General features: G+C 39.8%; 1 protein-coding gene across 5 annotated transcripts in view; it reads right to left on the bottom strand.

The window, feature by feature from the left end:
• Srgap2 (SLIT-ROBO Rho GTPase activating protein 2) overlaps window positions 1-25,768 on the bottom strand; it is a 224,151-nt gene that overhangs the window by 121,320 nt on the left and 77,063 nt on the right. For all 5 annotated transcript variants that reach the window (XM_048430684.3, XM_048430682.3, XM_048430685.3 and 2 more), the window contains exon 3: window positions 6,888-7,080. In XM_048430684.3, coding sequence (XP_048286641.1) covers window positions 6,888-7,080 — 193 coding nt within the window. The remainder of the gene's footprint in view (window positions 1-6,887; window positions 7,081-25,768) is intronic.

Here is a 25,768-nt window from a genome sequence, read left to right as displayed (position 1 = left end):
AAGGAGCAGTAAGTTAGTAAGTAGAAGAAACAGGAGGTAGCAGAATAAAACTATCCTGCTGTAATGAAAAATTCAAACCCTACTTTTTCTCAGCCTCCTTAAATCCTTCATTAACACTGAGCCCTTCCCACATGATTCCATATCTCCTCACAGTGTGATACTTCAGAGCAGCAGAGGACTAAGATATTAAAGTCTTTACTTCAATTACCACGGGACCAAATTTAATTGAGAACATAATTGTGCTATCTTTTACTTTTCTTTGGCTGAATCAAGTGTGGGTCCCTTCCTGAATATTCTGCCATCTCTCTCTTCTCAGGAACTACTAGTACCTGCTTTAAATGGTATTCTATTTTTAGATTCATGTGCCCGTGTGGATATGCACTATTATTCTCTTACAATCTGCCTGACTTTCCCCAAGCAACAATAAAAAATAAAACTGTGCAGCAGAAACTGTCTTTTCTTCTTATCTTGGAAACCCTCCCACTTAACACAGTTCCCAAGAAGAAGGCATGGCTTTTGTCTTTAAAAGAAAACTAGGTCAAAGACAATGCATTTAATTGGCTGTGAATTCTTAAGAATTAAAGATCCAGAGATGAAGCTACACACTGCTCCCTGGGTTTATTGCTATGCTTACAGTAGAGATTCCTGTACTATAATTTTCCTACCCCCCATGTCAAAGGACATGGCTATTGTGGAATGAAAAGCTTGAAGTGTGACCTGCTTACCCTATAGTGTCAGATCCTAGGAAGCATAGGAAGCTCTTGGAAGTCCAGCATACCCCCAGATGCTCATAAAAGCATGCTTTGCTGTTGATCCATCTATCATTCTCTATCCCAGAACAATGAAATAAACTCATTTAAGTAGAAGTGTGGCAACTTTTAATTGGCTTCCTGAGACCAGGAATCTAGTAACCACATTTGTTGCTGCACTGGCCTGCTGGTCTCCATAGAGAGCACTCCAGGACATTAAGCAGAACTGGCCTTCTACCTACTCAGGTCACACTACTCTTTACAGAAACCACAACAGTTTCTTGCTACACTCTTCCCGTGGTGGTGGCAATTCTATCAGCTAATTTCTACTAAGTACCTATTAAGTATAGGTGCTAACTTAGTATTTCACATACTGTATTTAATCCTGAGACCAGCTCCTCAAGGAATTACTCTCCACATGTCATGGATGTGGAAACTGATGCTTAAAGGGTTAAATGACTAGCTCAAGCTATACACAGAAGAGATCAGGTCTAGACTTAAGTTTACCTGGTTCAAAGCTTGGGAGTGTTCTTTTTCTACTAAGTTGCAAAGCATTGCAAAAAGCTTTCAAGAGAATTATTTTTCAGTTCCAAAGACTGGTCAATCACCCTTGTTGGCACTCAAGTTGCCTTCTTATGGACTCCTATCTACCTTTATCCTTCCAACACCTTTTATTTTTTTTATTAGTTCTTTAAGAGTTTTATATGTGCTTTATTCACCCCCCCCAACTTTTCCTAGATCTATTCTATTCTTGTCCTTATACATCCAACTTTGGATCCCTTCAAAAGAAAAAAGAAAAAAAAAAAAAAAAACAAGACCAACCAGATATGTGGTCTTCCACTGGAGCATGATTGACTTAACAGGGGCTACTTTCAGAGAAAACTGTCCTCCCCCCCCCCACTTTCCCAGCAGCTAGCAACTGCCAACAGTGTCATGGCTAAAGGAGGAATTTTGTGTCCAATTCCCATCTCCATATTGGGGCTTGGTCAGGCTGAAGCTTGCACAGGACCTGTATATGCTGTCACAACTGCTTTGAGTTCATATGTGCAGTGGTCCTGTGTCATGGACATTGTTTCCTTGTAGTCATCCACTACCTCTGACTTTGACACTTCCCATTCCTCTTCTGCAATGATCCCTGAGCCTTGGAAGGAGAGAAGGCAGTAGATATGTTCCATTTAGGACTGAGCACGCTGCAGTCTCCTTTTGCCAACTGCCAACAACTCCTTTAAAAAATTTAAACCATCATCTAAAGTTCTATATGGAATGGGCCAGTGGAAAACATACCAAGGAATTTCTTGGTAATGTCTCAATAATAGTAACTTAAGCCACAGGGAAGGGAGGCCAACTCGTGCTTAACACCAGATGCTGCTACATCTGGGCAAAACTTTCCTGGGGGATGCGCTAGTCCCAGGAAGTCATGGAGTTCTTCCTTACAACAACTTTATGTTTCCTATTGCTGCTGTCTTCCTTAGGTCAACCCAAACTCAAAGAGAATCTCTGTTTTCTCTGATTCTCACTTTTTTTCTCACTTGCAGTCAGAGCTATAATATTCTCCATGGCCAGCTGACTCTGCTTTTCAACCAATGTCATCTTATGAGAATAGTAAACAAGTTTCAACTTGACTTTAAAGAAAGACTCCATTTAAGAGAAGAAAAGCACCTACATCCACTTTGTGCATACATAGGCTAGACCTAAGACCAAGCACATGAACTCTGTAAGAATTTTTCTTAATTAATTTGCACTTAGTCTTTCACTGAAGAGATTACTAAAGTTGAATATCTATCAAATTCTATTATTTTATATTTCTTTGTGTTTGACTATGTTGCCTGCATGTATGTCTGTATATCATGTTGAAGCCTGATACTCCTGGAGGTCAGAATAGGGCATCAAATCCTATGAAATAGGGATTATAGATGGTTATGAGCAATCATGTAGGTGCTAGGAACTGAACCCAGGTCCTCTAGAAGAACAACCAGTGCTCTTAACTGCTGAGCCAACTCCCCACCCAACCCTCTGCCAGATTCATGAGATACGGAGGCCAGGCTCTCTTCATCTTTCCTAAAAGTAACATAACTCATAGAGACCAAATAGGTAAAATTACTTTCTGTGTGTCCACCTTCAGATAATGCTAATTTAATATTAGCAAAAGTAAAATACTGGTTTTTTGGCGGAGGTTGCCTCAGTTATGGGCCCTTTAATTTCTTTGGGCTCCCTCTTCTAAGAGTCTAGAACATAATTTTAAAATGTCCAACAAATATTTATTAAGGAGAAAGAAAAGATGGAGAAAAAAGATGTTAATAACAGATTATAAAACAGCATAAGGTCTGTGTAAGGAACACAGCAGGATAACCAAGCATATTGCTTCTCTAAAACTCCACATGGGGTGGGAGTTGGGGAGAGAAACAACCTCAAAATAAAAAAAGATATTAGTTATTAAAAATAGGAGATCAAAATCAAATGAACTGAAAAGTAATTTACACCAAGCCCATGTGAAAGAAAAGAAGAAAAGAAAAGCTAGCGCATTATTAATTAGAACCCTTCAGAATCCTGTGGGGCAACATTAACACAAATTCCACTTAAAGAGGCAATCAAAGGCTCAACAACAAATAGGAATACATTTATGCTCTTCAAAGAGTGAAAAATATGCAGAAATATCCTTCATAGAAAGGCTTATTACTGTCACATAATATTTTTTCTCTGCTTTTAATCAAACAAGTCTGACAAAATCAGAGGACAGGGAGGCCATATTACCTGTCCTAAAGCAAAAGGTAGAGTGAGTAATTTCTCTAGTTATCTGTAGCATCTCTCACTGTCTGGAGAAGAGGAATGGAACCGTCAGGTCAGATTTTGCATGAGTCAAGCTACATGGGCTTTAATGAGCATATCTGTACTGAGCCACGTGGGGAGGGACAAAAGGTGAATAGGCACAAAGAACAGAAAGCACAGCCACCAGGGTGACACGGTAATGGCTTCCAGGGAAGGAGTTTCCAAGAGAAGATGAAAATAAGTAGTTAGCCAATATTTATTCCTAAATGTACCACGTAAAACTATAACAAAACAACCATCCTAACCTAGGATGGATGACTGAAATGGAGCCAGAGTAATAGACAGGCCCGGAAAAGGGTGGGATGAATCCATGTGTACTGTCTTCAGCCTAGCCAACCTGCTCCATCCCAAGTTGAATACATTCCACATCCCAGAGCGGGATCTATCCAGAGCTGCTGCTGGCAGCTGTTCTCCTGGCAACACAGGCAGACAAATTCATGGCATTACTGGGCCAACAGCTGCTACAGCTCTGGGGGAAGTGACAAGTGCCTGCTGAGAATGAACTATTCTGGGACCAGTCACAGAGTCAGCAAAACTGAGGCTACAGTTTGATGGCTGAATGAAGATACAGTACACTTCCTACTCCAAAGTTTAGAGGACCAAAGAGTGCTTTCTCTATCCCAGCTTGTTTGACTCAGGTGGTTCTTGCCTTCACATGTTGCTCCATCTTTTCTGTTCCCAAGGGCATGACTTCTTTGTTGGCTCATATCACCCTCCCCAATGGACCATGCCTCCCTACAATGCCCTTTCATCTAGTCTTTCTAAAGCACAGATATAATTCAATTCCTTGCTCAGAAATTGTTAGTGGCTACTTTATCCTTATAAAACAAAGTCCTAACTCTATTAGCCAATATTCATAAACCTCTGTAATCTCTGGTTTACCAACTTTTCCAAGGTCATTTAGCATTATAGTTATAATTCATATTGTTCAGAGAAGCAGATAAGTTACCCCCCAGCCGTGTTTCCCTCACCTCTGGGCTGTTGGTGACACTACTGTCTATCTAAAATGTTTCTTTCCTCATCTCTTCATTCTTCTCTAAGTTCTTTCACTGTCTTAATTATATAGAATATTCAGGAACAATAATAGCAGTTTTATTTTCCCATTTCTATCCACTGAACTTCACCTCCAACCAGAACAAATCACTCTTTTATGTGCACTATGTATGGTCACATACTGTCCTTCCATATACCATGAAACTTAGACAATACTGCAAACACTGTCCCTCAACACCTCTCCCTTTATAGAAAATACTTTCTAGGTCACCTAAGTTAATAAATATATTTTCTAGTTTCCCTTACAGCACAGCATAACCATGTGACTAAGTTCTGTCCAGCTGGATATGAGTTAAAAGCATATATGTGCCACTTTCAGACTATACCTTTAAAGAATAAACATATAGTGTCCTCCTGCCCTGCTGTTTTTCTGAATTCATGAAATAGGATATGGTAATAATGAGCTACTTTGGGCATACAAAGTAGAAAGGACACATTCTAGGGGTGGGGCAAGGAGCCTGACACTGTCCTGACTGGCTAACAGACTATTATCTACAGAAAAATTATACCTATCTTTTATAAGCAATTATTATTTAAGATTTACTAAAGCATCCACACCTTTCTTAACCAAACAAGTCATGCCTAAAATGCCTTTTATGTATACCCCTCCAAAAAAGAAGAAAAGGACAAAAATTTTGGTGCTACATACAAAATGTTGCAGGAGCACAGCAGCTTATCGCACACAAACATCTGAGCACTAGGCTTTCTTCTGCTACACAGAAATGAGGAGGAAAAGGAAAAAATGAAGGTTCCATTACAGTGTGATGCTAACAAGTAGAGGTCTCATCACTGCATTAGTGAGACAAGGCAGAAGTTAGCCAAGTGGACTGTTCAGATGATCACTGGACTTAAGAAAGTAGATCATAGGTTTAATTGTGGGGTAAAAAAGAAGAAAATGAGAGAAAAAGGTACCAAAGGCTGAAAAATAGCAAATGAAATATAATTTAGAATTTCATATATACATTTATAAGGACAAAACCCATTTATTCCATGTAAAACTGGGAGGACTCTGAACTATCTGATTTTTGCTGATATTTTTAGGAATAAATTAGTCTGAATACAGGATGCTGTCTTGAGTTCTTGTTTAGTTTTTCTCCATCTTATCCTTATTATGTGTATTTGTTCCTATGACTCATCTCTCCTTGTCGTAGGCTGTACTATGTGAAAGTACTATTATGTGACCTATAAAAACCAGCAATTCAGATGTTCCATTCTAAGAGAAGAAAACTTTTTGTTTTCAGATTTTTAAAAAAAAGATTTATTTCGTGTGTGTGTGTGTGTGTGTGTGTGTGTGTGTGTGTGTGGTGTGAATGAATACAGTACCCAGAGAGGCCAGAAGAGAGAGGGAGAGAGTATGTGTTTGTGTGTGTGAGTGTGTGAGTGTGTGAGTGTGTGTGTGTGTGTGTCCCCCAAAAGTAGATCAAACAACTATGGACTTAGGACCTACGGAACCATGAGGCAAAGCAAAACACAACACTTTTCCTCCTTACAGTTTATTTATCTCAGTTATCTGGTCTTAGTAACAGAAAGTTGACTAACACAAATACATCCCTACTGCTCCTTTCTAGACGCTATCCAATTCTGTATGTACTACCCTCAAAACTTAACATACTTCTCTTGGATTTAAAAAAATTATATAATTTTACCCATACTTTTCCTTTGGTCTGTCTCAATACAATATCCTCAAAGGCTCATTACCACAGGGCATGTCCAATGTGAGCTTCTATGCTTGCTATCAAAGCATTACCTATCCTTTGGGACCTATTCTACTTACTTAAGCTTGTTTTTCACTGTTTTTGAAAATATTCATTTTCTCCTATCTTTATTAAAGTCCCTTTCCCTATATAGTTTGCATGGCTCTTTTACTTATTAACCAAAAATTCCAAAGCTTATCCTATTACCATAGGAACAAGTACAAGCACAATACCTAGCAGACATTAAAAGGAGCTAACAATTGAATTATTACTTAGGAAAAGATGGGAATTGGCTGGAATAAATCAAGCACAAAGTAATGGTCAAAGGAGAATAGAAATGGCCCCCTTTTCTAGGTCCTTGAACCACCTGAATTATTCTGATCTCTTTTAGATAGAGAACTGCTCATTAAGACTGATGTGAAAAAGGAATAGTTCTTGAGGGATTTCAACAAATTTGAAGCTGTAGGTTCAGGAAGCAACCTGGATCTAAGAGGTACCCTTTGCTTCCCTGCAACCCAGACCATATTCTCAAAGTTTCTAAAAGCAATTGCCATGAAGTCCCTACTTAAATTGCTGGTCCTTGGTACTTCGTGTCTTGGCTAGAAAGCGCTCGGCTAGCTTCTCCAGGTTTCGAGAGTAGTCCATTTCAATCTCAGCCTTCTTGCGGAAGAAGTCTTGCAGGTCCTGCAACAGCTGCACCCGGAGTTCACACTGCTGGTCTAAGCATTTCATCTGCTCTGTGAGCTGGGCCCGGATCTCTGCAAGACAACAAAAGCATGTGGTCAGACCAACAGCTCTAAATATACACTACACTACACTACACACACACAGACACACACACACACACGCACGCACGCACACACACACACACACACACGCACGCACGCACGCACGCACACACACACGCACGCACGCACGCACGCACGCACGCAAGCACGCACTCACGCCCCTGCCTTTTATTCACTTGTTCCCTGTACCCTGGGATATCAAAGTCCTTAATAACATAGCCTAAAACTGAAACTGACCATAGAATGTGAGGTACCTTCAAAAACCTCCAACTCCTTTTGAACCACTGAAGACTATCTGTGATCAAGAATCTGTTCAATTTGTTAGAATAAGTTCTATAATAGACAAAATAATATCCAAAGCTAAATATTCATAAAGCAGTTAATTGCTTCTAACACCATCCAGAATTTGGGTTCTTTTCTGGCAAGGAGCCCAAATGAATAAACAAATGAATCATGTTACCCCCATTTTAAAGACTGAGTACTAAGTCTTAAAGAAGACAAACTATTAAACCACAGTAAGCTGGGATTCAAAGCCAGACAAATGACTACTTTTTACACTTTTCCTCGTCATTTCAAAACGTTTTTCAGTGTCTTTTTGAAGTATGGTAAGGAAGAATCATTGAACTTTCATGGAGGTAGAAAGATGTCTTTTCTTTTTTTAAAAAAATATTTATTTATTTATTATATATACAATATTCTGTCTGTGTGTATGTCTGAAGGCCAGAAGAGGGCACCAGACCTCATTACAGATGGTTGTGTTCCACCATGTGGTTGCTGGGAATTGAACTCAGGACCTTTGGAAGAGCAGGCAATGCTCTTAACCACTAACTCATCTCTCCAGCCCAAAAGATATCTTTCCTAAATCAAATGGCAGCAACCAAGAACAAACATGTACTATGACTTCTAGAAAATCACATTCCAGGTCAACTGGTTTCATAATTTCAAATATTATAGAATGTAAATATTCAAGAAGCTATCTCTAGAGCTGGAGGAGTAGCAAAATAATGGTAGTAAATGACTTAGGAAGAGATTTTTTTTTTCTGAGAGAGATCTCACTTGTTCCATCCTCACAGAGGCCTGATATCCTCTGCTCTGTCCCAGCTAGAACTATGTTCAGTTACACTCCTGCCTGGCAGATTTCCTACCCAGCCCTCACATAGGACTAGCAACACAACCACTCTGGAACCACAGCAATGGCAGCTTCAAAGGCAACTGGATCTGTTTTGAATACACTACATGTTTTACTGATAAGAGATTTGGCATTCACGACAAATAGGATGCCTATTTGTCCTAGGATCACTGGGCTAATTTCTTGTCCAGGGTGAGCCTACAGTGCATGTCCAACTTATTTTACATCCAGTTCCCCATTCGCATGAAAAGAGAGCAATCATTCTCATCCCTTTTCTCTACCAGCATACTCACCTCTAACAAGACTCCAACTTGAGGTTGAAAAGAAGTACCTACATTATGCCTTTCCTGATGCATGCTTCAAATGCATTTCCCACAGCACTAGCAGATGGAGAAGGAGAGAAGTGACGATATCACATGAGTTCCAGACAAAATTTTGGGATAAGGGCCATAATGCTGAAAATTTTGCAATCACTCCTTTCTTAAAGCAACGAGGATTGTCAAAACTGCACTGAGTTTTGCCTTAGAGTACCTGAAGTCCATCATCTATTCCCATCTTTATTGCTTCTGCAGGTATCAGTACATGACAGACACAGCTGGTCCTTTGCAGGTGACCCTAGGTAATCTCTAAGAGCAATCTTCTTCCTCATCTCTATTCAGTCCTGCAGTAACCCAACTTGAACTGAAACTGAGCACTACAGGATTGTTTCAGGCAAGCAGAATACTTCACAGAAAAGCTGTTGCCTACCTCATCACTCATCAAAGCTCTCTTGTTCTGCATAGTCTGGAGTCTGATTACAAGGGGTGTAGGGCTGTGTGATTTATAGAGGTTATGCCAGGAATCTGGTTCTTGTCAGAGATTTCTGGGTCTCTTAAGGGTAAAAGTCGTTATGATCATTCTGAAGGCAACTGCCCCTTTGTACAAATTAATGAAAGTCTAGCAATAATTGCTAGTACATAGGAAGACTGTGGGTATAGATCATTCACGGGTCATCAATGTTATTTAAAAACCTACCCATTAAATAAGAATCATCTCTTAGAGTAAAATGGCTGTCCAGGATCCAAATCAGGAACAAAGGTACAAAGGAAGATAAAGGTTCACCTCGGCTATCAAGTCCCTCTGAGTCAGCTATAACTCACTTTTAATACTACACGTCAACAATCTTCTAGCAGGAATGCAGAAATTCTAGACTATTCTAGGGACTATAGACAAAGCCCCATGATATTAACGTAATTCAAGAAGTAGGCTGTTCTGAAACTGTTCTATCCACGAAATAAGTGCATCACAGGGGCTACCTGTTAGATACAGCTATGTGTCTTAGAAGTTCCCATGCACTTTGAACCAGCATGGGAGTCCACGCTGACTTCTCAATGAGTAAGCAGTGTAGCATGAGTTGTATCTCATGCTTGCACCCCCTTCTGGATCCTTATAGAGTGTGTATTTACTGAACACATTATAGGGATACATACACACTATAGCTCACTTAATTCCCATTACTAGCTTCTAAGATACTTCAGATGAGAAAAATGGAAGGTTTATTAAGTACTAAGCCAAGGGTCATACCAACAATGCTAATAGGGCTTGTGGTGGTTAATACTTGATGGAATCTATCTATTATTACCTATGAGACAAGTCTCTGAGTATAATCTACATCAGATTAATTTAGGTTGGAAGACTCCCTAACTGAGGGTGCCACCATTCCACTAGCTGAGGTCTTGAACTGAATAAAATGAGGAAGTAACCCAAGCACTCACTGCTCTCGTCGTGACTGCAGATGTAACTGTGAACTCCTTCAAGCTCCTGCTACCTCAACTTCCCTTCCACAAAGGACTGCTACTCCAACTGGGAGCCAGAATAAACCCTCCTCCTTTAAATCGCTTTTGCCAGACATTTTATCATAGCAACAGGAAAGGTAACTGAGACGGGCTAACGCTAACATTTATCTGACTTGCCAGAGAAGTCAGAAGTAGATACTCTGTAGACAACATTTCTGGGTAAATGAGTGACCATGGTTTTTTATTCTTTGGAACTTCGACTTTGTCTTCCTGCTGAAGAATGATTCAGGGTCCCAGGATCAAGTTTAGACTAGGCCACTGATTTACAAGTTAGCCCACATTTTGACTAATCCAAAACCAAAATGGATCCCTTCCATACATTGCAGATCTGTTCTCCATAGAAACTTCAAAGAAAGTCCTTCCCTTCACTTGTGAGCCCTATTCCTGAGTTAATCAATAAGTATAAAGGATTGAGAAGGGAAGGAAATGAGATTCCCCACCCCAAACCAGAAAAGAATGCTAATAGACACCTCCTATCACTGGTTTGTGATAAGGTACCCCTGCCCTGAAACATGCCTAGAAGGAAATCTCTCCCTTGTTATCATTCTTAGAGCATTGAGGAAGGCAGTAAGAAAGACTCTAGTCCACTGCTCCAAGACAGAATGGCTGTTCTGTGGAGAGTAGAATGTACTGCGACTATTGTTACAACAAACAGTGGTCCTCAATCTGGCAGCTGTGCCAGCCTCTGTCCATGCACATAAGAGGAAAGAAACAATAGGGTACTGATTGTCAGCACACTTGGGCCATGTGCCCAGGCTGGAGACCCCGCCATATTCTGGTTGACCAAAAGGGCATAAAGAAAAAGGGGCAATTTATAAAAACACAGGGGATTTCTCAACATTCAAATGAGTATGCATGTGGACTTGTGAGCACACTCAAAGACACACTGTTCACATGTTCTACCACACCAAATCAAGAAGACTTCACAAGCCTCCTTTACAGTTAGCAGAGAAGTCCTGGGAGATGATGAGCTCTTGTAGTATCTTTCAGCACAATTATGGGAAGAAGCCAAGCTCTCCTCTTTAAAAGTAGTCATCTCTGAGCTATGAATGCTTCCCTGGTTATCCATAAAGTACCAAAATACTAAAGTCACCATGAAGTAGCTATGAAGGGATGAATGCCAGAAGTGATCTCCTCCAGGCACCTAAAGTCTGTTTGGTTTTGCTTTGAATATTCTTTACTATACAGCAAACAGAAGTAAATTCCAATGGGAAGACTTAAGAGTTAAAAGTAATCACAGCTGGGCAGTCGTGGCACATGACTTTAATCCCAGCACTCGGGAGGCAGAGGCAGGCAGATCTTTGTGAGTTTGAGGCCAGCCTGGTCTACAAGAGCTAGTTCCAGGACAGGTTCCAAAGCTATAGAGAAACCCTGTCTCAAAAAAACAAACAAACAAAAAAAAACCCCCAAAAACAAAAAAAAAGTTGAAAGTAATCACAAATAGAAGAAATCTAACTGTAAATTTTAAGAAAAATTCAATGCCCTTTGACTCTTTTCTTTTCTACCACATTTTAAAATGATCCAAGAAAAAAAAATTAGCAAGGACCAAAGTTTTTAGACAAGTTTCCTGATACTCAAGAGTGATCTTTTAGCTAGGTGGTAGTGGTACATGTCTTTAATTCCAGTACTTGGGAAGCAGAGGCAAGCTTGAACTATAAGTTCAAGGTCAGCCTGGTCTACAGAGTGAGTTCAAGGATAGCCAAAGATACACAGAGAAACCAAAAAAGAAAAAAGAAAAGAAAAGAAAAGAAAAGAGCAACCTTTGCTATTTCATTCATAGATTCAAGTCAAAATTTAACTTTGCTGTTTTGCTTTTGTACAATTTTGTTAGTATATGAAAACGTATTGAATCAATTTAAGGATGTGAATTTTTAGTATGAGTTCTCGCTCTCTCACACACACACATACACAATTTTTAACTCCACCAGATGTATTCTGTTGAGGTTGATTATGATTCTGGCAACAGACAGGCAAGGAAATGACCTCAGACCCCGTAAAGAATTCTTGGTTTCTATTTCTCTACTTTTAGGGTAAATCAGTTCTGCATTGAATACTATTAAAACAGATTGGGCAAGCAGTGTGTCCGGGCAGCAGACTTAGTCATGACACTAAACTCCACTTGCTAGCGCATCACTGTTCTACTCTTCTCAGAGGGTGTCAGATCAAAACATGGCAAGGAATGCTCAAACTCAGGGTCAGAAGACATAGCCAACAGAATGTTCCCTGGGCAGTTCTGCCTCCTTATACATGCCTGGTTACAGCTAAGACACTACTAACTACACCTGGCTTGTGTGTTTTGTATCTCCTAAGAAGGAGATCTATATCTTACTTAGAAAAAAAGCTGCTGACAGGTTTCAATAGGGTATCATTGGAAGATACTGATCATTATTTAGCAAAACTAGTCGAGGCCATGCCACACTGGATATCATGTAGACTTTAAGTGATAATACCTTCCAGGACAGATGAAACAGCCCTCTGGAAACTGTTCTCACTTCAGAACACCTGGTAAATTCATCGAAGTTCAGCTAGGGTTTGTGTTCCCTATTGCTTCAATCCTAGGATAAGAGCTCATTTCTTTTGCCTTCCAAAATCCATCTCTATATTCTAGAATTTTCTCTAATTTAGTTATAAATTCTACATATTTATGGAGAAAATGGGAATAGGAAGGCAGATAAGAAAAAAGAGAAACATTCTTTTAGGAAAGTCATACAGGTATATTCTTCCCTTTTTGGTGTGCTGGCATCTTGGAGACAGGTGCTGTGACTCCCACGGGCTCTGTTGCCAACATGAAATGTAATATTTAGACCATGTTTCCCAGTGGGAACCTGATCTGATTGCCAGTCTTCTCCACAAAATCTACCTCACCTGCTTTTAGTCCTTTCACAAACATATGATGTCACCTCAGCCACCTCAAAAATACTGATTCATAGTACCTTCCAGAAAGTGATATATAAGAATACAATCAAGGCTTTCATCAGGTTCTCCTCTCCATTATTTCTTACTAATCCCAACAGTAATCAGTTCCTCTCCAAACTGATCCCCAGGAAACAAAACTGGATGCTCTGCCACGTCATGTTGGATGAGGCCGCTTGTTTGTTTCCTGGCTGCCCAGCAGCTCAGCCCCAAAACAACCACACAGAAACTATATTATTTAAATCACTGATTGGTCCATTAGCTCTAGCTTCTTATTGGCTAACTCTTACATCTTAATTTAGCCCATCTCCATTAATCTGTGTATCGTCATGTGGCTGTGGCTTACCGGATAAAGTTCTGTCTCCGGTGGGGGCTACATGACTTCCTCCTTCTCCCAGAATTTAGCTTAGTTTTCCCCACCTACCTAAGTTCTGCCCTATCAACAGGCCAAGGCAGTTTCTTTATTCACCAAATAGTATTCACAACATACAAAGGGGAATCCCACATCAAAAAGTCATGCTCTTTACCTTGATCATTTGCTTTCTACAAATTTTATAATTCCAGGGCTCTTAAAAGTCCTGGCTGGACAGAAGTGAAAATCCAAAGCCCAGAGAAGAAAGGGACTGGTGAGTGTCACCCAGCTGGGTAGCTGTAGATTCAGAACTGGAACCCTAGAAGCCAAACTCTGAAGCCAATGCTCTTTTACTGTTATCACAAACAGTTGTTTGAGAGCCTTCCCAGTACTTTGAGATTACAAAGATTGCAAAGTACTTTGAGATTACAAAGCCAGGGAATGGGAACAAACAAAAAGCTACAGTAAAGTGAAACAATACAAATAAGTGAGACTGTGCCCAGAAGAAGGGAAGGGTGATACTGTAAGTATTGCAGCTCAGATGGAAAGGTATCCTGGCAGTCGGGAGCCAAGGAATACCACAAAATCACACCACACAACAAACCTCACATAAGAGATTTATTGGGAGGGGAAAAAACCAGGAGGGTGGCTGCCTCTGCTTCTGAAAGAAACAGCAGGGAACTTGGAAGGAAGCTGAAACCTTTCAGGGTGGAACTTTCCAGAGTGAAGACTGGTAGGATTTCTTGTCCAGAGACTGGACTTTTTACTCCGTAGGGTGGAGAACTGGGTCCAGCAGTTAGGGCAATTAAAGTATTGTGTAGGTGGAACCTGGAAGTTGAAGGTACTCGGGGGAGGAGCCTGGCCACCCATGTGGTTTGAGGGGCTTACAGACACAGTACTATATCCAGTTTACATGTGATACCTCATCCTTCAAGGATTAACACTGGCACTTATTTTTGAACGGCTGATGTTTTAAAAATCAGCAGTGAGCTACTTTCAGGAACCTAGAAAACAGCAAGTACTCTCCCTCAAAGAAAGTGACTAATAGCCTTTTTCTCACCACTTCACTCTCTGCAAGAAGGCACAGAAATCTTCACTGACAAGAATTACTCTAAACAACTGTTTCTGCAATTACTGTTTTCATCCCTGTGCTTGGTGACCTCCAAATTTCTATCTATACTCTAGACCTCTCCAGCCTCCTAGAACTGACTTACCATCTCTTTTTAGTTCTCTAAGAGGTATCCCCAACCCCAGGCCACTGCCCCTCCTGGTTCCTATCTTACTATGGCACTTCTTTTTCCTACCAGATCAAAACCTTCAGAGTTACTGCTAAGTCTTCTCTCTTTCATATTCTGTCAACTCAAACCATCTTCAAATTACATCCTGAATTTAACATCTTCTTAGTCTCTTCATCCATTCCATTCTCTACTTACATGCTAAATATAACTTGACATCACTTTGTTCTGAATAACTATTCCTACCTGGTTCCTCATTCCCACCCTTGTTACTCTGATGTCTACTCTAAATATGGTAGCTGCACTCATCACCATCCAATGGCTTTTCACTGGAGAAAGGCAAAGGCTTTTTTTTTTTTAAACATAGTTCAGCTGTTCCAGTCTCTGGAACTCATTCTCACAGATTCGCAGGCACATGGGCCTCTCTAGTGGTCATAGGATATGCCAAGCTCACCTTTACCTCTGCTAAAGGAAGCCTTTATATTTGTTTCCCTTAGCTTGAAGCACACTTCCCAACTTTTGCATGGCTAGCTCCTTCATTTTACTCAGTTCTCTGCTAAGAGGTCACCTCAATGCAGCCTTCACAGCCATTCCATCTGAAAGACCCCGAACACTAACCTTTATTTTCATTTTACTTTATTGCACTATAACTTCCGTAATTCCAGGTATTGTCTTCTCCTCTCACTAGACACAAGGCCCATGATGACATACAGAATTTGCTTTGCTCACTGTTGACCTTTGATGCCTTAGTGACCAACATATAAAAAAGTCTGAATTTAATGAATGAAGAGCTCCTTTGACTTTATGAGATTTGGGACAACTTATTGCTGCCCACTCAAAGACTTTTTATCATGACTGTTCCCTAACCCCCAAAAGGTTAGCTATTCCTTTTAAAAAGAGAAAAGAGCTGGGGAGATGGCCCAGAAGGTCAGGGAAACAGAATTTAGTTCCCCGCACCCACAGTAGGTGGCTTACAATGGTCTGTAACTCCATTTTCAGGAGGTCTGACATCCTCTCCCGACCTTGGTAGAAACCCACATATATGAAGCATATACTCAAATTGATTTATGCACATCAATAAAAATCAATCTTTTAAAATTTTCAAAAAGAAACCTCACAAAAATTCAAAGGAGTGATGCATTATCTAGTCAGCTCTGTTTTATTCTGACAAATGTTTCCTCTCCATTATTTATGACAAATACAAAAGAACTCACTGTATATGTCCACGGGGCATTTTTCATAATTAATGAAATCTTTTGAGGAGGAAACTTTACCACAACAACAGTTTCAGTTGCCCTGGGCTGGCCAAATACCATGAACACAATCCCAGGCAGAGTAAATAGCAAGGGTTTTTTCTAAATTTCATAGCCCTCTGTAACAATGTCTTTCATTGCTGTTACCAGAATCCAGCATGTGACCATCCTGCAAATGTCTGAGTGTGATGGTCTGTGGTGGTCTGTTAAGTAGAAAATAAAATTATCACTTTCAATATGCTTATACCTTCTAAACACATAATCATCAGAACCAGAAGATCACAGAGGCCAATGAGAATCTGAAAAGTGCCCTAGTCAGTCAGAGACACACGGGGATCATCAAGGAAACATCCTATCCTCGACCCAACTAGCCTACAACAATATAATGAAGTCACAATTTTTTACACATGTGAACAAATAATTTAATTTCCAAGCATATTAATGTATATTTGATCCAAACCAAACATATATATTTAATTTGTACTAATCAATTTTTTTCTCATTTTATTTGTTTTCTTTCTTGGTTTTTCAAGACAGGATTTCTCTCTGTGTAGTCTTGGCTGTCCCAGAACTCGCTTTCCACATTCCTTTAAATTTATATTAAAATTAAATATTTTTCTTCCCCTCTTTAACATTTTTTGTTTGTTTTTGTTTTTCAAAACAGGGTTTCTTTGTGTAGCTTTGGAGCCTGTCCCGAGAATTGCTCTGTAAAACCAGGCTGGCCTTGAACTCACAGAGATCTAACTGCCTCTGCCGACCAAGTGCTAGGATTAAAGGTGTCCAGATTTTTCTCACTTTATGTCTAAAGTATTAGTGTATACCATTTGCTAAATAAAAAATTTGGTTTATGTTTAACAAAAGTTATTAAATTTTAAAGTATAATGAAAATATATATTTTAATAATATGTTAAAAGAATTTTGGCCTAAACTCACATCTTTATTGTAGTTAATAGAAGTGAAAACACTTATTTAAATTCCTGAGAGACATCAAGTGATTATATTGTCTTGAGAATAGTCTATAAATTTGTATACACCAAGAAGTGCAAATACAGTAGAAGTTTCTCATTTTAAGCAGCTTCCTGGGCCTGACTTCCAAAGAAATGTGGTCTTCTACAGAGACAGACTCTAAAAAGGAGCTGCAACATAATAGCTCATTATCAGGAAAAGAAGGATCTGCTGTATTATCAAGCCTACTTGGTCCAAGACTCAGGAAGGGTTTCCAGAAGCCAGACTTCAAGGATTGGGGTTACCCAGAAAAAGAGTACAGGGAAGGGTCCCAAGATTAGAGGGAAGAATGTATTTCAATGGTCCAGAGGGAGAGGACAGGAACATACATAAAAGGAACTGAAAAAGTAAAAGTTCAGACTAACTGGAACATCGAACTTTAAGTAAAAGGATGAACAGAGGAAGACTGAGGAAAGGTCATAGTGCTGGACAATACCAAAGTCTTAACGAACACTTAACGAACTGCTTTCAAAGATGGTAAATATTCCTTCTGGAGAGCCCAAACACAAGAGAAACATGAATTATTTTAGTTTTGGAGAGGTCAAGGTTTCAATCTTCTAATGACTCCTTCAACCTGCATCTTCCAAATAAACTAAAATCTCTCCAAAGAACAAAGAGCCTGGTGAACCAAATGTTAGCGAGGAGTGACCACATGCTATAATCCTGCAAACACATCAGTCCCATGAGGTAACAGTATAGCAGCAGCAAGAAAACTACATGAGTCAGGCCAGTTAAGCCTAGGTTTCTTCCCTCATCAGAGAATCTGTGGCATTTCTCCCCGGCCTATTCCCTGTACACCAAAGGCTATGTCTCAACCACACGCCTCAACAACACAAGCAGAAAGGACTTTAACTTAGCCATCAGAAAAAGACAAGAAAATGCTTTGCTTGCTTCACACCTCAGGGGTGAGGAGGGAACACCCTCCCGTTCAAATCCATAGATGAGCATATTTACAATGTGCTTGAGGGAGAAACATAATTCAAAGCAAGTCAGCTAAGAATAAAAAACACTGAACAAAATAAAATTAAAACCAAATACAAAGCATTAAAGCTTAAGTCTGGATTCAACCTGTTCACATAGTCCTAGGCCAATGCAGCTGACAGAAGCTAATCAACCTAGCACTGGAAGGGCAGGAGTTATAGTCCTGAATAGATTATGTGACTTCTGTGGATATTACTATAGCAGAATCAGTCATGATTTTACATGTCTTAAAAAGTTACTGCTGATTTTAAAGATCAAGAAGAAAATAGAAACAAAGTACTATAGGTTCCACCATTGAAAAACTCTCAAGCGCCTAACATATGCTTGTATTTTTAAAGGGCACTATAAGAAAATTTATTTTAAATAATCTTATTTGTCTCTAGACTTTCTAGGCAAGGATGATGTCAAAATTGATTTTATTTTTTAACAAAATAACAGAATAAATACAAGCAGTACAAAACACCCTGATAGGACTAGACAAAAACAAGTCTCTAAGAAATTTCCTTTTCCACAGCATAGACTTTCCCAAATTGTATAAAGAGAATCCCTATTCTGGTTCTTTATTATTTTTGTTAATATTTATTTTTTATTCTATATTTATGTGTGAGAGCCTACATGTATGTATGTGCACCACACTTGCATATGGAGTTATAGGCAATTATATATATATATATATATCCACTCAATATGGATGTTAATGTTAGGAGCTGAATATGGGTCCTTTGCAAGAGCAACAAGTGCTCTTAACCACTGAGCCATCATCCCTTCAGTTCCTAGTTCTTTATTATTAAATGGCACATTTTTTTCAGAAAAAAAAAACACACAGCATAATTCCTCTTGTTCACGAGCTCTCCTCTGCAGTATCCTAAACAACTCTATTGTGACAATCAGCACAATGGAAGGCAACTGGCAGTTTACATTTGTTACCCTGCTAAGCCAGGAGCACCTCAAGTCCAACACCATTTCTCATTTCACATCCCCAGGAACATACCACAGAACTGATATAAATGTTGAACTAAAATAAATGAAAATGAGTTCTTCTTTCCCTATCTTCAACAATGATTCGGAAAATTCCAACAAAGCAAGTTACCTGTGTGAAAATCCTGTGCTAGCAAAGACTCACAATAAAAACTTTGGTATATCTGGCTCTTTCTCTACACTTCCTTTCCTTGCCTCTCCACCTCCAGAGGGGAGTTACCACCGATATTGCACAATTCTTTGTGCAAAGAGAAACAAGCAGCTTAGTTCCTGCTGATCTGGATAGCACCATGTTCTGGCACAGTGTCTTCTACTATCTGAGTGACTTTTCTGATTGTTGTGACCAAACACTTGTCAAGACCTGTAACATGAGGGCCAGCTTGTTGGGGTATCTGTCCTGCCCAGTACCCCACAGCCAGCAAGCCCCAAAGAAAATCATACAGAGGACTCCATAAGATTATAAAACTGATTGGCCCATTAGTTCAGTCTTCTTATTAACTAATTCTTACATCTTACAGTAACCCATAATTCTTGTCTGTGTTAGTCATATGGCTTGGTACCTTTTTCAGCTGTCAGCTCACATGTTGCTTCTTCGGTGATCTGGGCAGGAATGGAGGAGGGAGCTTCCTGCTTCCCAGAATACTCCTATTCTCATTGCATCACCTCTACTTCCTGTCTGGTTTTCCCGCCTATACTTCCTGCCTGGCCAATCAGCATTTATTTAAAATATGATCGACAGATTACAAACAATTCTCCCGCACCAAAGAGCAACTTAACAGAGGAAGGGCTTAGTTTGAGGCAGCTAGTCACGAAGCATCCACAGTCAGGAAGTGGGGAGAAGGATTGCTCAGTACTTTTTTTACTTAGTCCAGGACAAGAGCTCATGGAACTGTGCCATTTATAGCCAGTAGATCTTCCCACCTCAGCTAACTCAGTCTGGATAATGCCTCACGGGCATGCCTGGAGGTTAACAACCTAGATAACCCTCACACATATTCACAGAAGGTTTTCTTCTGAGTGATTTGAAAGCCAGTCAAGTTGATAATAATATCATGTCCACTTTCATAGAAAAGTAGCAAACCTAATCTAACTTCTTTTTTTTAAAAAAAAAAAAACTCATTTGAAGGTCTATTTACTCTTATTTTACCAAAATATTACCTTCTGTGATTCCCCTAATTTCCATAGAAACACCTAGGTATTGTGCAGCACATCTTTGGGTGTTTCCAGGGAGGATTAATTCAGGAGAATAAACCTGGCCTGAGTAGGTAGCCCCATCTCATGAGCTGGGGCCCCAGACTGAAAACAAAGAGCAGAGAGAGGAAGTTGGCTGATTGTCAGCCACTGAGATGACAAGAGATGAGAAGGCTTAGTCTCAGGCTCCCTTTGCCATGCAGCTACCTGCTGCCATGATGGAATGAATTCCTTGAAAGCCTAAGTCAAAATAAATTCTTCCTCCTTTAAATTGCTTTGATAGCTGCCAGAAAAGCAACTAATACTTCTTGGAAGGCACTCACTTCTATCTTCCTTAGTCTTATAATAAGCAAATATAACGTTTAGGTAAGCTGAGGCAATGTTTTGAACTTTTTTCTGGCCAAACCCCCTAATGAGCAGTCCGTGTTGCACTCTGACCAGCATGGACATACACAAAACAAAGCACACGCATATGTGTACAAAAAAAAATCACTCTTAATTTTGATGCAATTATACTTACTGTCTATTTATATTTTATTTTTTATTCTTTCTATGCTTTAAGAAAAAACTTTTAAGTTTTCAAAGAAACTGTCTTCAAAACCTGCCCTGCAAACGGGTCACAATCTATGGGTAAAAAAACTATAGTCAACTGAGCTATTACATACAGGACTATGATCAATGTTTCAGAATCGCTTTGGAAACTTTTAAGTAGTAAAATAACAGCTCTTAAAAACAAAACAAATAGTTGGACATGTGGTTCACACCTGCAGCCCTGAACCTGAAGCCCTGATAATGGAGAAGCCAGAGGCAGAAGGTTTGCTCTAAGTTTCTGGTCAGTCTGGTCCATATAGTGAGTTCCAGACCAGCAAGGGCTCTCCATCAAGACCCTATCTCAAAACAAAACACAAACTCCAAACCAATAGAAAATCGGATCTAAGACCCAAAACAAAATCTCCACCTGGAAAAAATAAAATATTCTAAATCTCACTCAGAAAACCACACTACTAAACTTGGTAAGAAGGTGAGGATTAAACTGGACCAGACATGGACAATGTTCAAAAGTACCTGCAAGAACTGCTGCTCCCAATAAAATTAAACGTTGTCCAAGGGATGAATCCCCCTTTATGCTTTTGAAGTTGTGACAGTGATAAAAGAAAAGATGGACACACCTGTCAATTTCTTCTTGTGTGTGAGTTTCTACATGCTTTTCGCCTACCATGATTTAATGGTAGCCGCAGTTAGGAAGTTCATTTCCAGAATTAAAAGTATCAGGCAGGTAGTACAAAAAAGCATTTCAGGATGTTCTCTGAGATAAAAGGGTCAACTGTGGTAAACACTTTCAGAAATTGACTGAAGTAATGCCAAATATGCCAAAATCATAAATATTTTGGAGACTTGAAGTAGAACAAAGGGAGAAGTTAAGTTTAAAGCAAGCTATGTAGTTTCTTGTTGTATGTGCCAGGGAGGAATGCAGAAGACTGCTTTTCTATGTATTCTCTCGTGTAGTCACCCACTCTACCCCATCCAGTTTCTTAGGAAAGTCCTTACTGAGTTTCCAAGACAGTAGAGATGGAAAGCTGTGAAACCTAGTAGCACAGGGATAAAACCAGAGGGGCTTACAAAATAAAACCTGTTCTAACACACACGACATGTTCAGTCACTTCCTTCTGTCCTCTACAAACCTTTGTCCCCACCTCACCCCTTCATGACATTGACTTATGGTACTGTCCCTCTTCTCCTCTAGATCCCTTTCTTCAGCTGTAGTTGACTTCTTGTTAAGTATTCAAACATAGCGAGTACACTTGAGCCTCAGGAATCGGCTATAAGATGTTTGTCCTCTGCCTGGAATGTTCTTCCCATAAGTGTAAATTCTCAGCTCCTTCAAATGTCTGCACAAATGTGACCTATGCTACAATACCTAACTAAGATTCTCCATTTCCATTTAAATAAAATCTGACTTCACTATCCAACAGATACCCAACTTACAATACTATGTAATTGTGCACTAATCAGGTAGGCTTTGTCTCCTTCCTCAAACTCTGCTGGAATGTTAACTCAGAAATACTTATTTTAGTAACCAAACTAAAGACCTGGAGTTGTATGTGATACATATAGATGATGTTTACTTAACAGATGAATGAACAAGTGCATAGTATAGAAACTAAATCTCTTTCCCTGCTTGGTGATGGCTAAAAACAAAAACTAAAACAAAACACAGAGGCATATGTTCATCCACACTAAAGTCTTATCTAGATAAATGAATGGTATCAGGTTTTTCTGATTCTAGGGAAAGGGAGTAGTTGCAGGGTGAAGTTAGCAGACACCCTAAAGGAGAGGCAAAGAGCAAAGACAACAGAGATCTACACAAGAGTCAAAAGATTTAAATGCTCACAATGTATCTCTGGGCTATTTATTTACCTGCCATGTCCAGTTTGCTGAGAATTTTGTGCAATGCATTTTGATCATATTCAACCCCCTCCCATCAGACCTATTTCTCCTTCCCCACCCACTCAACTTTGTGTCTCTCCCTGTTTGTTTTTTGTAACTCATCAAAAACAGTTTATTCTGTCCAAAAACTTAGAAATATGGCTTTTATTGGAGGGTGGTCTACACACTAGGGGCTGTACCTTTAAAGAAAATGATTCTCCCTCTCCAAGCAGCTATCAATTGCCAAGTACCTCTTAGCTAGGGATGGAACTTCATGCCCACTTCTCTCCAACCTGGATTTCCCTGGCTTGAGCCTGTACAGGTCATATACGTGTTCCCAACTACTATGAATTCATGTGTGTAAAAATAATAAAAGCCCAGAGACAAATATTGGGGTTCAACCTGAAAACCAGAAAAGCAAAGTAGCCAAGACACTAGAGAAGTTTCCTAAAGTCACCCACCACCTATAACCCCAATAAAGGTGCCATATATGTATTTCATTGGCAGGTAAGCCTTAAATTCAATCAGGTACGGGAAACTTGCACAATATTCATGTCACTATTGCACCAGTGGGCATGTCTTGCCAGGCCAGTCTTTGTTGTAGTTTCCCAGGCTCACAGCTGGGTAAGACTGGTCATTCCTTTCCTCGTCCAGTAGCAGACACTGCACCTTCTAGCACTATGAAAGCTAGCCAGTAGGGCTTAAGTTTCCCAGTGAATACCAGAATGATTTCTCCATGCTCTTTTTAAAACAGACTTCCTTATAGTGACTCTAAAACATAAAGAAAACCAATCTCTCCTCACTCTGGCTATATTTAAAACATGAAATTTATTAAGAATCAGAAACTTTCACAGGACTGAGTAGCAAAAACCTAGCTGAGCTGTGCTCTGAATCAGAATCATCAACTCTCTTCTCTGTGGGAAGACAGCCCCCTAAAAATAAAGTTCAGAGAAAAACCCTCATTTGCCTTTTCTTGAGTCCCTAAAAGGATCTAGTGCCCTGGAGAAAGGTAGATTAATCCCTTAACCAGCAAGTGCAGTCTCCAGCCTACAGAAAAAAAAAAAAAATCAGGCCTCTAGGGGGTAATTTAAGAAAGATGAAGCCATAAAATAATTAATAAGGAAATGAGTTAATCTGTAGCTGGTTCTAATCCATATGTCCAAGAACAGCATCATTATAAATAGCAATCTCCTACCAGTCATTCAACCTAGCAATTTCTTCATTTCACCTTCCTACTGTACCCTATCCCAATCCTTATTTTATAATGAAAGGAAGGTAAGAAGAAGCCAGAGGGTTAAATTTCTCACATCTAAATCCCTCCAGCAACTTGAATTTCCTGAAGCTACTCTCCTAGGAGGGGGTATATTGTGACCAAGATTTCCTGCAGCACCTCCTGCCATCTGCAAAATTAAATTAAATGGTCCTTCTCTTTTGAAATCTTGCCATCAATGTACCAAAGGGAACATCTGAGTATACCAGTCAGGGATGATGGCTTTTCCTTTTTACCAATACACACAAATCATTAGAAGATTAAGTCTCTGAATGGCTAATGTGCACTTTCATAAAGAAGCATAAGTTAAATGCTCAGTCTGACACCCACATAGAAGGGGCTGGGACTGCACTCGCTGCTGCCCTTGGAAGATGATTAAAAGCAGGGCAGACAGGAAGCTAATGGCTTTTTTTGCTGCACTTTTATGGGGGCAGGGGTGTCAAGAATGGACATGGGAAATCAAGTACCAAGTGTTGAAGGGCAGATGGTGGGGGAAGGGGAAAATGATTATAGGCCTACAGGGCACTGGAACACCCCCAAAGAACAGAGAGTACTCCCCATACCCAAGGCAGGTGTGAAGATGCTGCAGCATGCACTCACAAATGGCTCTTTTTAAAGCAAACAGAAATATAAGCCAATGCAGAGGTGGGGGTTGGGTGGAGATCACTGTACAGTGCTGTTTAGTATGTGAAGCCCTGGGTTTAATTCCCCACCCCACCAAAAAAAAAAAAAAAAAGGACAGCCTGCAACTTTTGTATTTGATGCATTATCAAATTTCCACTTTTCTGCCCCTACAGATCAGACCCCTACCCCCACAAAAAAAAAAAAAATCTGATGGTTTTAGCCACTTCTGCCACCTTCCTCTCTAACTGAACAATTTAACTCAACAGTTACTCCTACACCCACCTGATCATGCTTTAAATATGCCTAAATTTGGAACAACAGAAGCAACTGGGTAAAAAGAAAAAAAGAAAATTTAGGAAATGACAATTTTCAGAACAGCAGTATATCATTTGAAAAGTAACTGAGATGGGAACAGACTTTACATGAATATAAAATTACATACAAATAATTTATCCAAGTAACTTCAATTCAACAAATTTTTATTAAGTTCTTACTATTGTGCCCATGAAAAAGGACCAAACACAATCGGTCAGAAACCCATCCAGTCTAAAACCACAGTGGGCTCCTGTTCATGCACCCGGAAAAGACTTCTTAGAAAACCCAGTAATGGTTCTAGATTACAGGGGTGCAATGAAACCCACACCTGTCCCCAAAGTCACTCCAAAAAACTTTTCAGGTCCATTTGCCATCCCTCAGTCACAGAATGGACAAAATGATCTAGAAGTCAAGACAGAGGCAAAGAGGGGAACCAGATGGTGCCTACAAAACTAAGAAATATATGCTTCTTAATGAGACATCTGGCAGCAAGAGTGAAAAAAAATATCTTTACATCAAATTCCTTGAAAGATTATAGTCCACAATGGAAGTTATTCACTACAAATTTTAAAAGTCACTGTAGTTAATAATAAGTCTCCCCATTTATTTCTTATCATCTTCTGGAAAGCATAGACATTTCGAGGGAAGAGCTAGGAATAAAAGCACTCCTTAGAGAGGGTCTGCTCGTGAGTGCCTTTAATCTAGCATTCCAGAAGCAGGACAGGCAGATCGCTATGCATTTCAGGCAAGCCAGGGCTACTTAGCAAAACCCTGCTCAAAAAAAGGAGGAAGAGAAAAAGGAAGAGGAGGAGAACGAGGAGGAAGAGGAGGGAGGAAAAATGTATGTCTTTATCTTGGAAAAGATAGTAGGATGTAAGAACTGTATAAAGAATAGAGAAGGAAAAAGAGATCAAAGAACTTGGACAAAAGGAATCCTTAGAAATTCTCTGATAATTGTAGGATATTTACAATTACAGTTGTTTCACAGAAACAAATTTCAGACATCAAAGAAAGAAAGGAAGGGAGGGAAGGAGGGAGGGAGGGGGGAGGGAGGAGGGGGGAGGGAGGGAGAAGGGAGGGAGAGGGGAGGGAGGGAGGGAGGGAGGGAGGGAGGGAGGGAGGGAGGGAGGAAGGAAGGAAGGAAGGAAGG

Source organism: Myodes glareolus, chromosome 5 (assembly GCF_982192425.1).
Source record: "Myodes glareolus chromosome 5, mMyoGla1.1, whole genome shotgun sequence".
In the NCBI taxonomy this organism is placed as follows: domain Eukaryota; kingdom Metazoa; phylum Chordata; class Mammalia; order Rodentia; family Cricetidae; genus Myodes; species Myodes glareolus.
The sequence above is the reverse complement of the archived record's forward strand: the minus strand, read 5'-3'. Positions and strand labels throughout refer to the sequence as shown.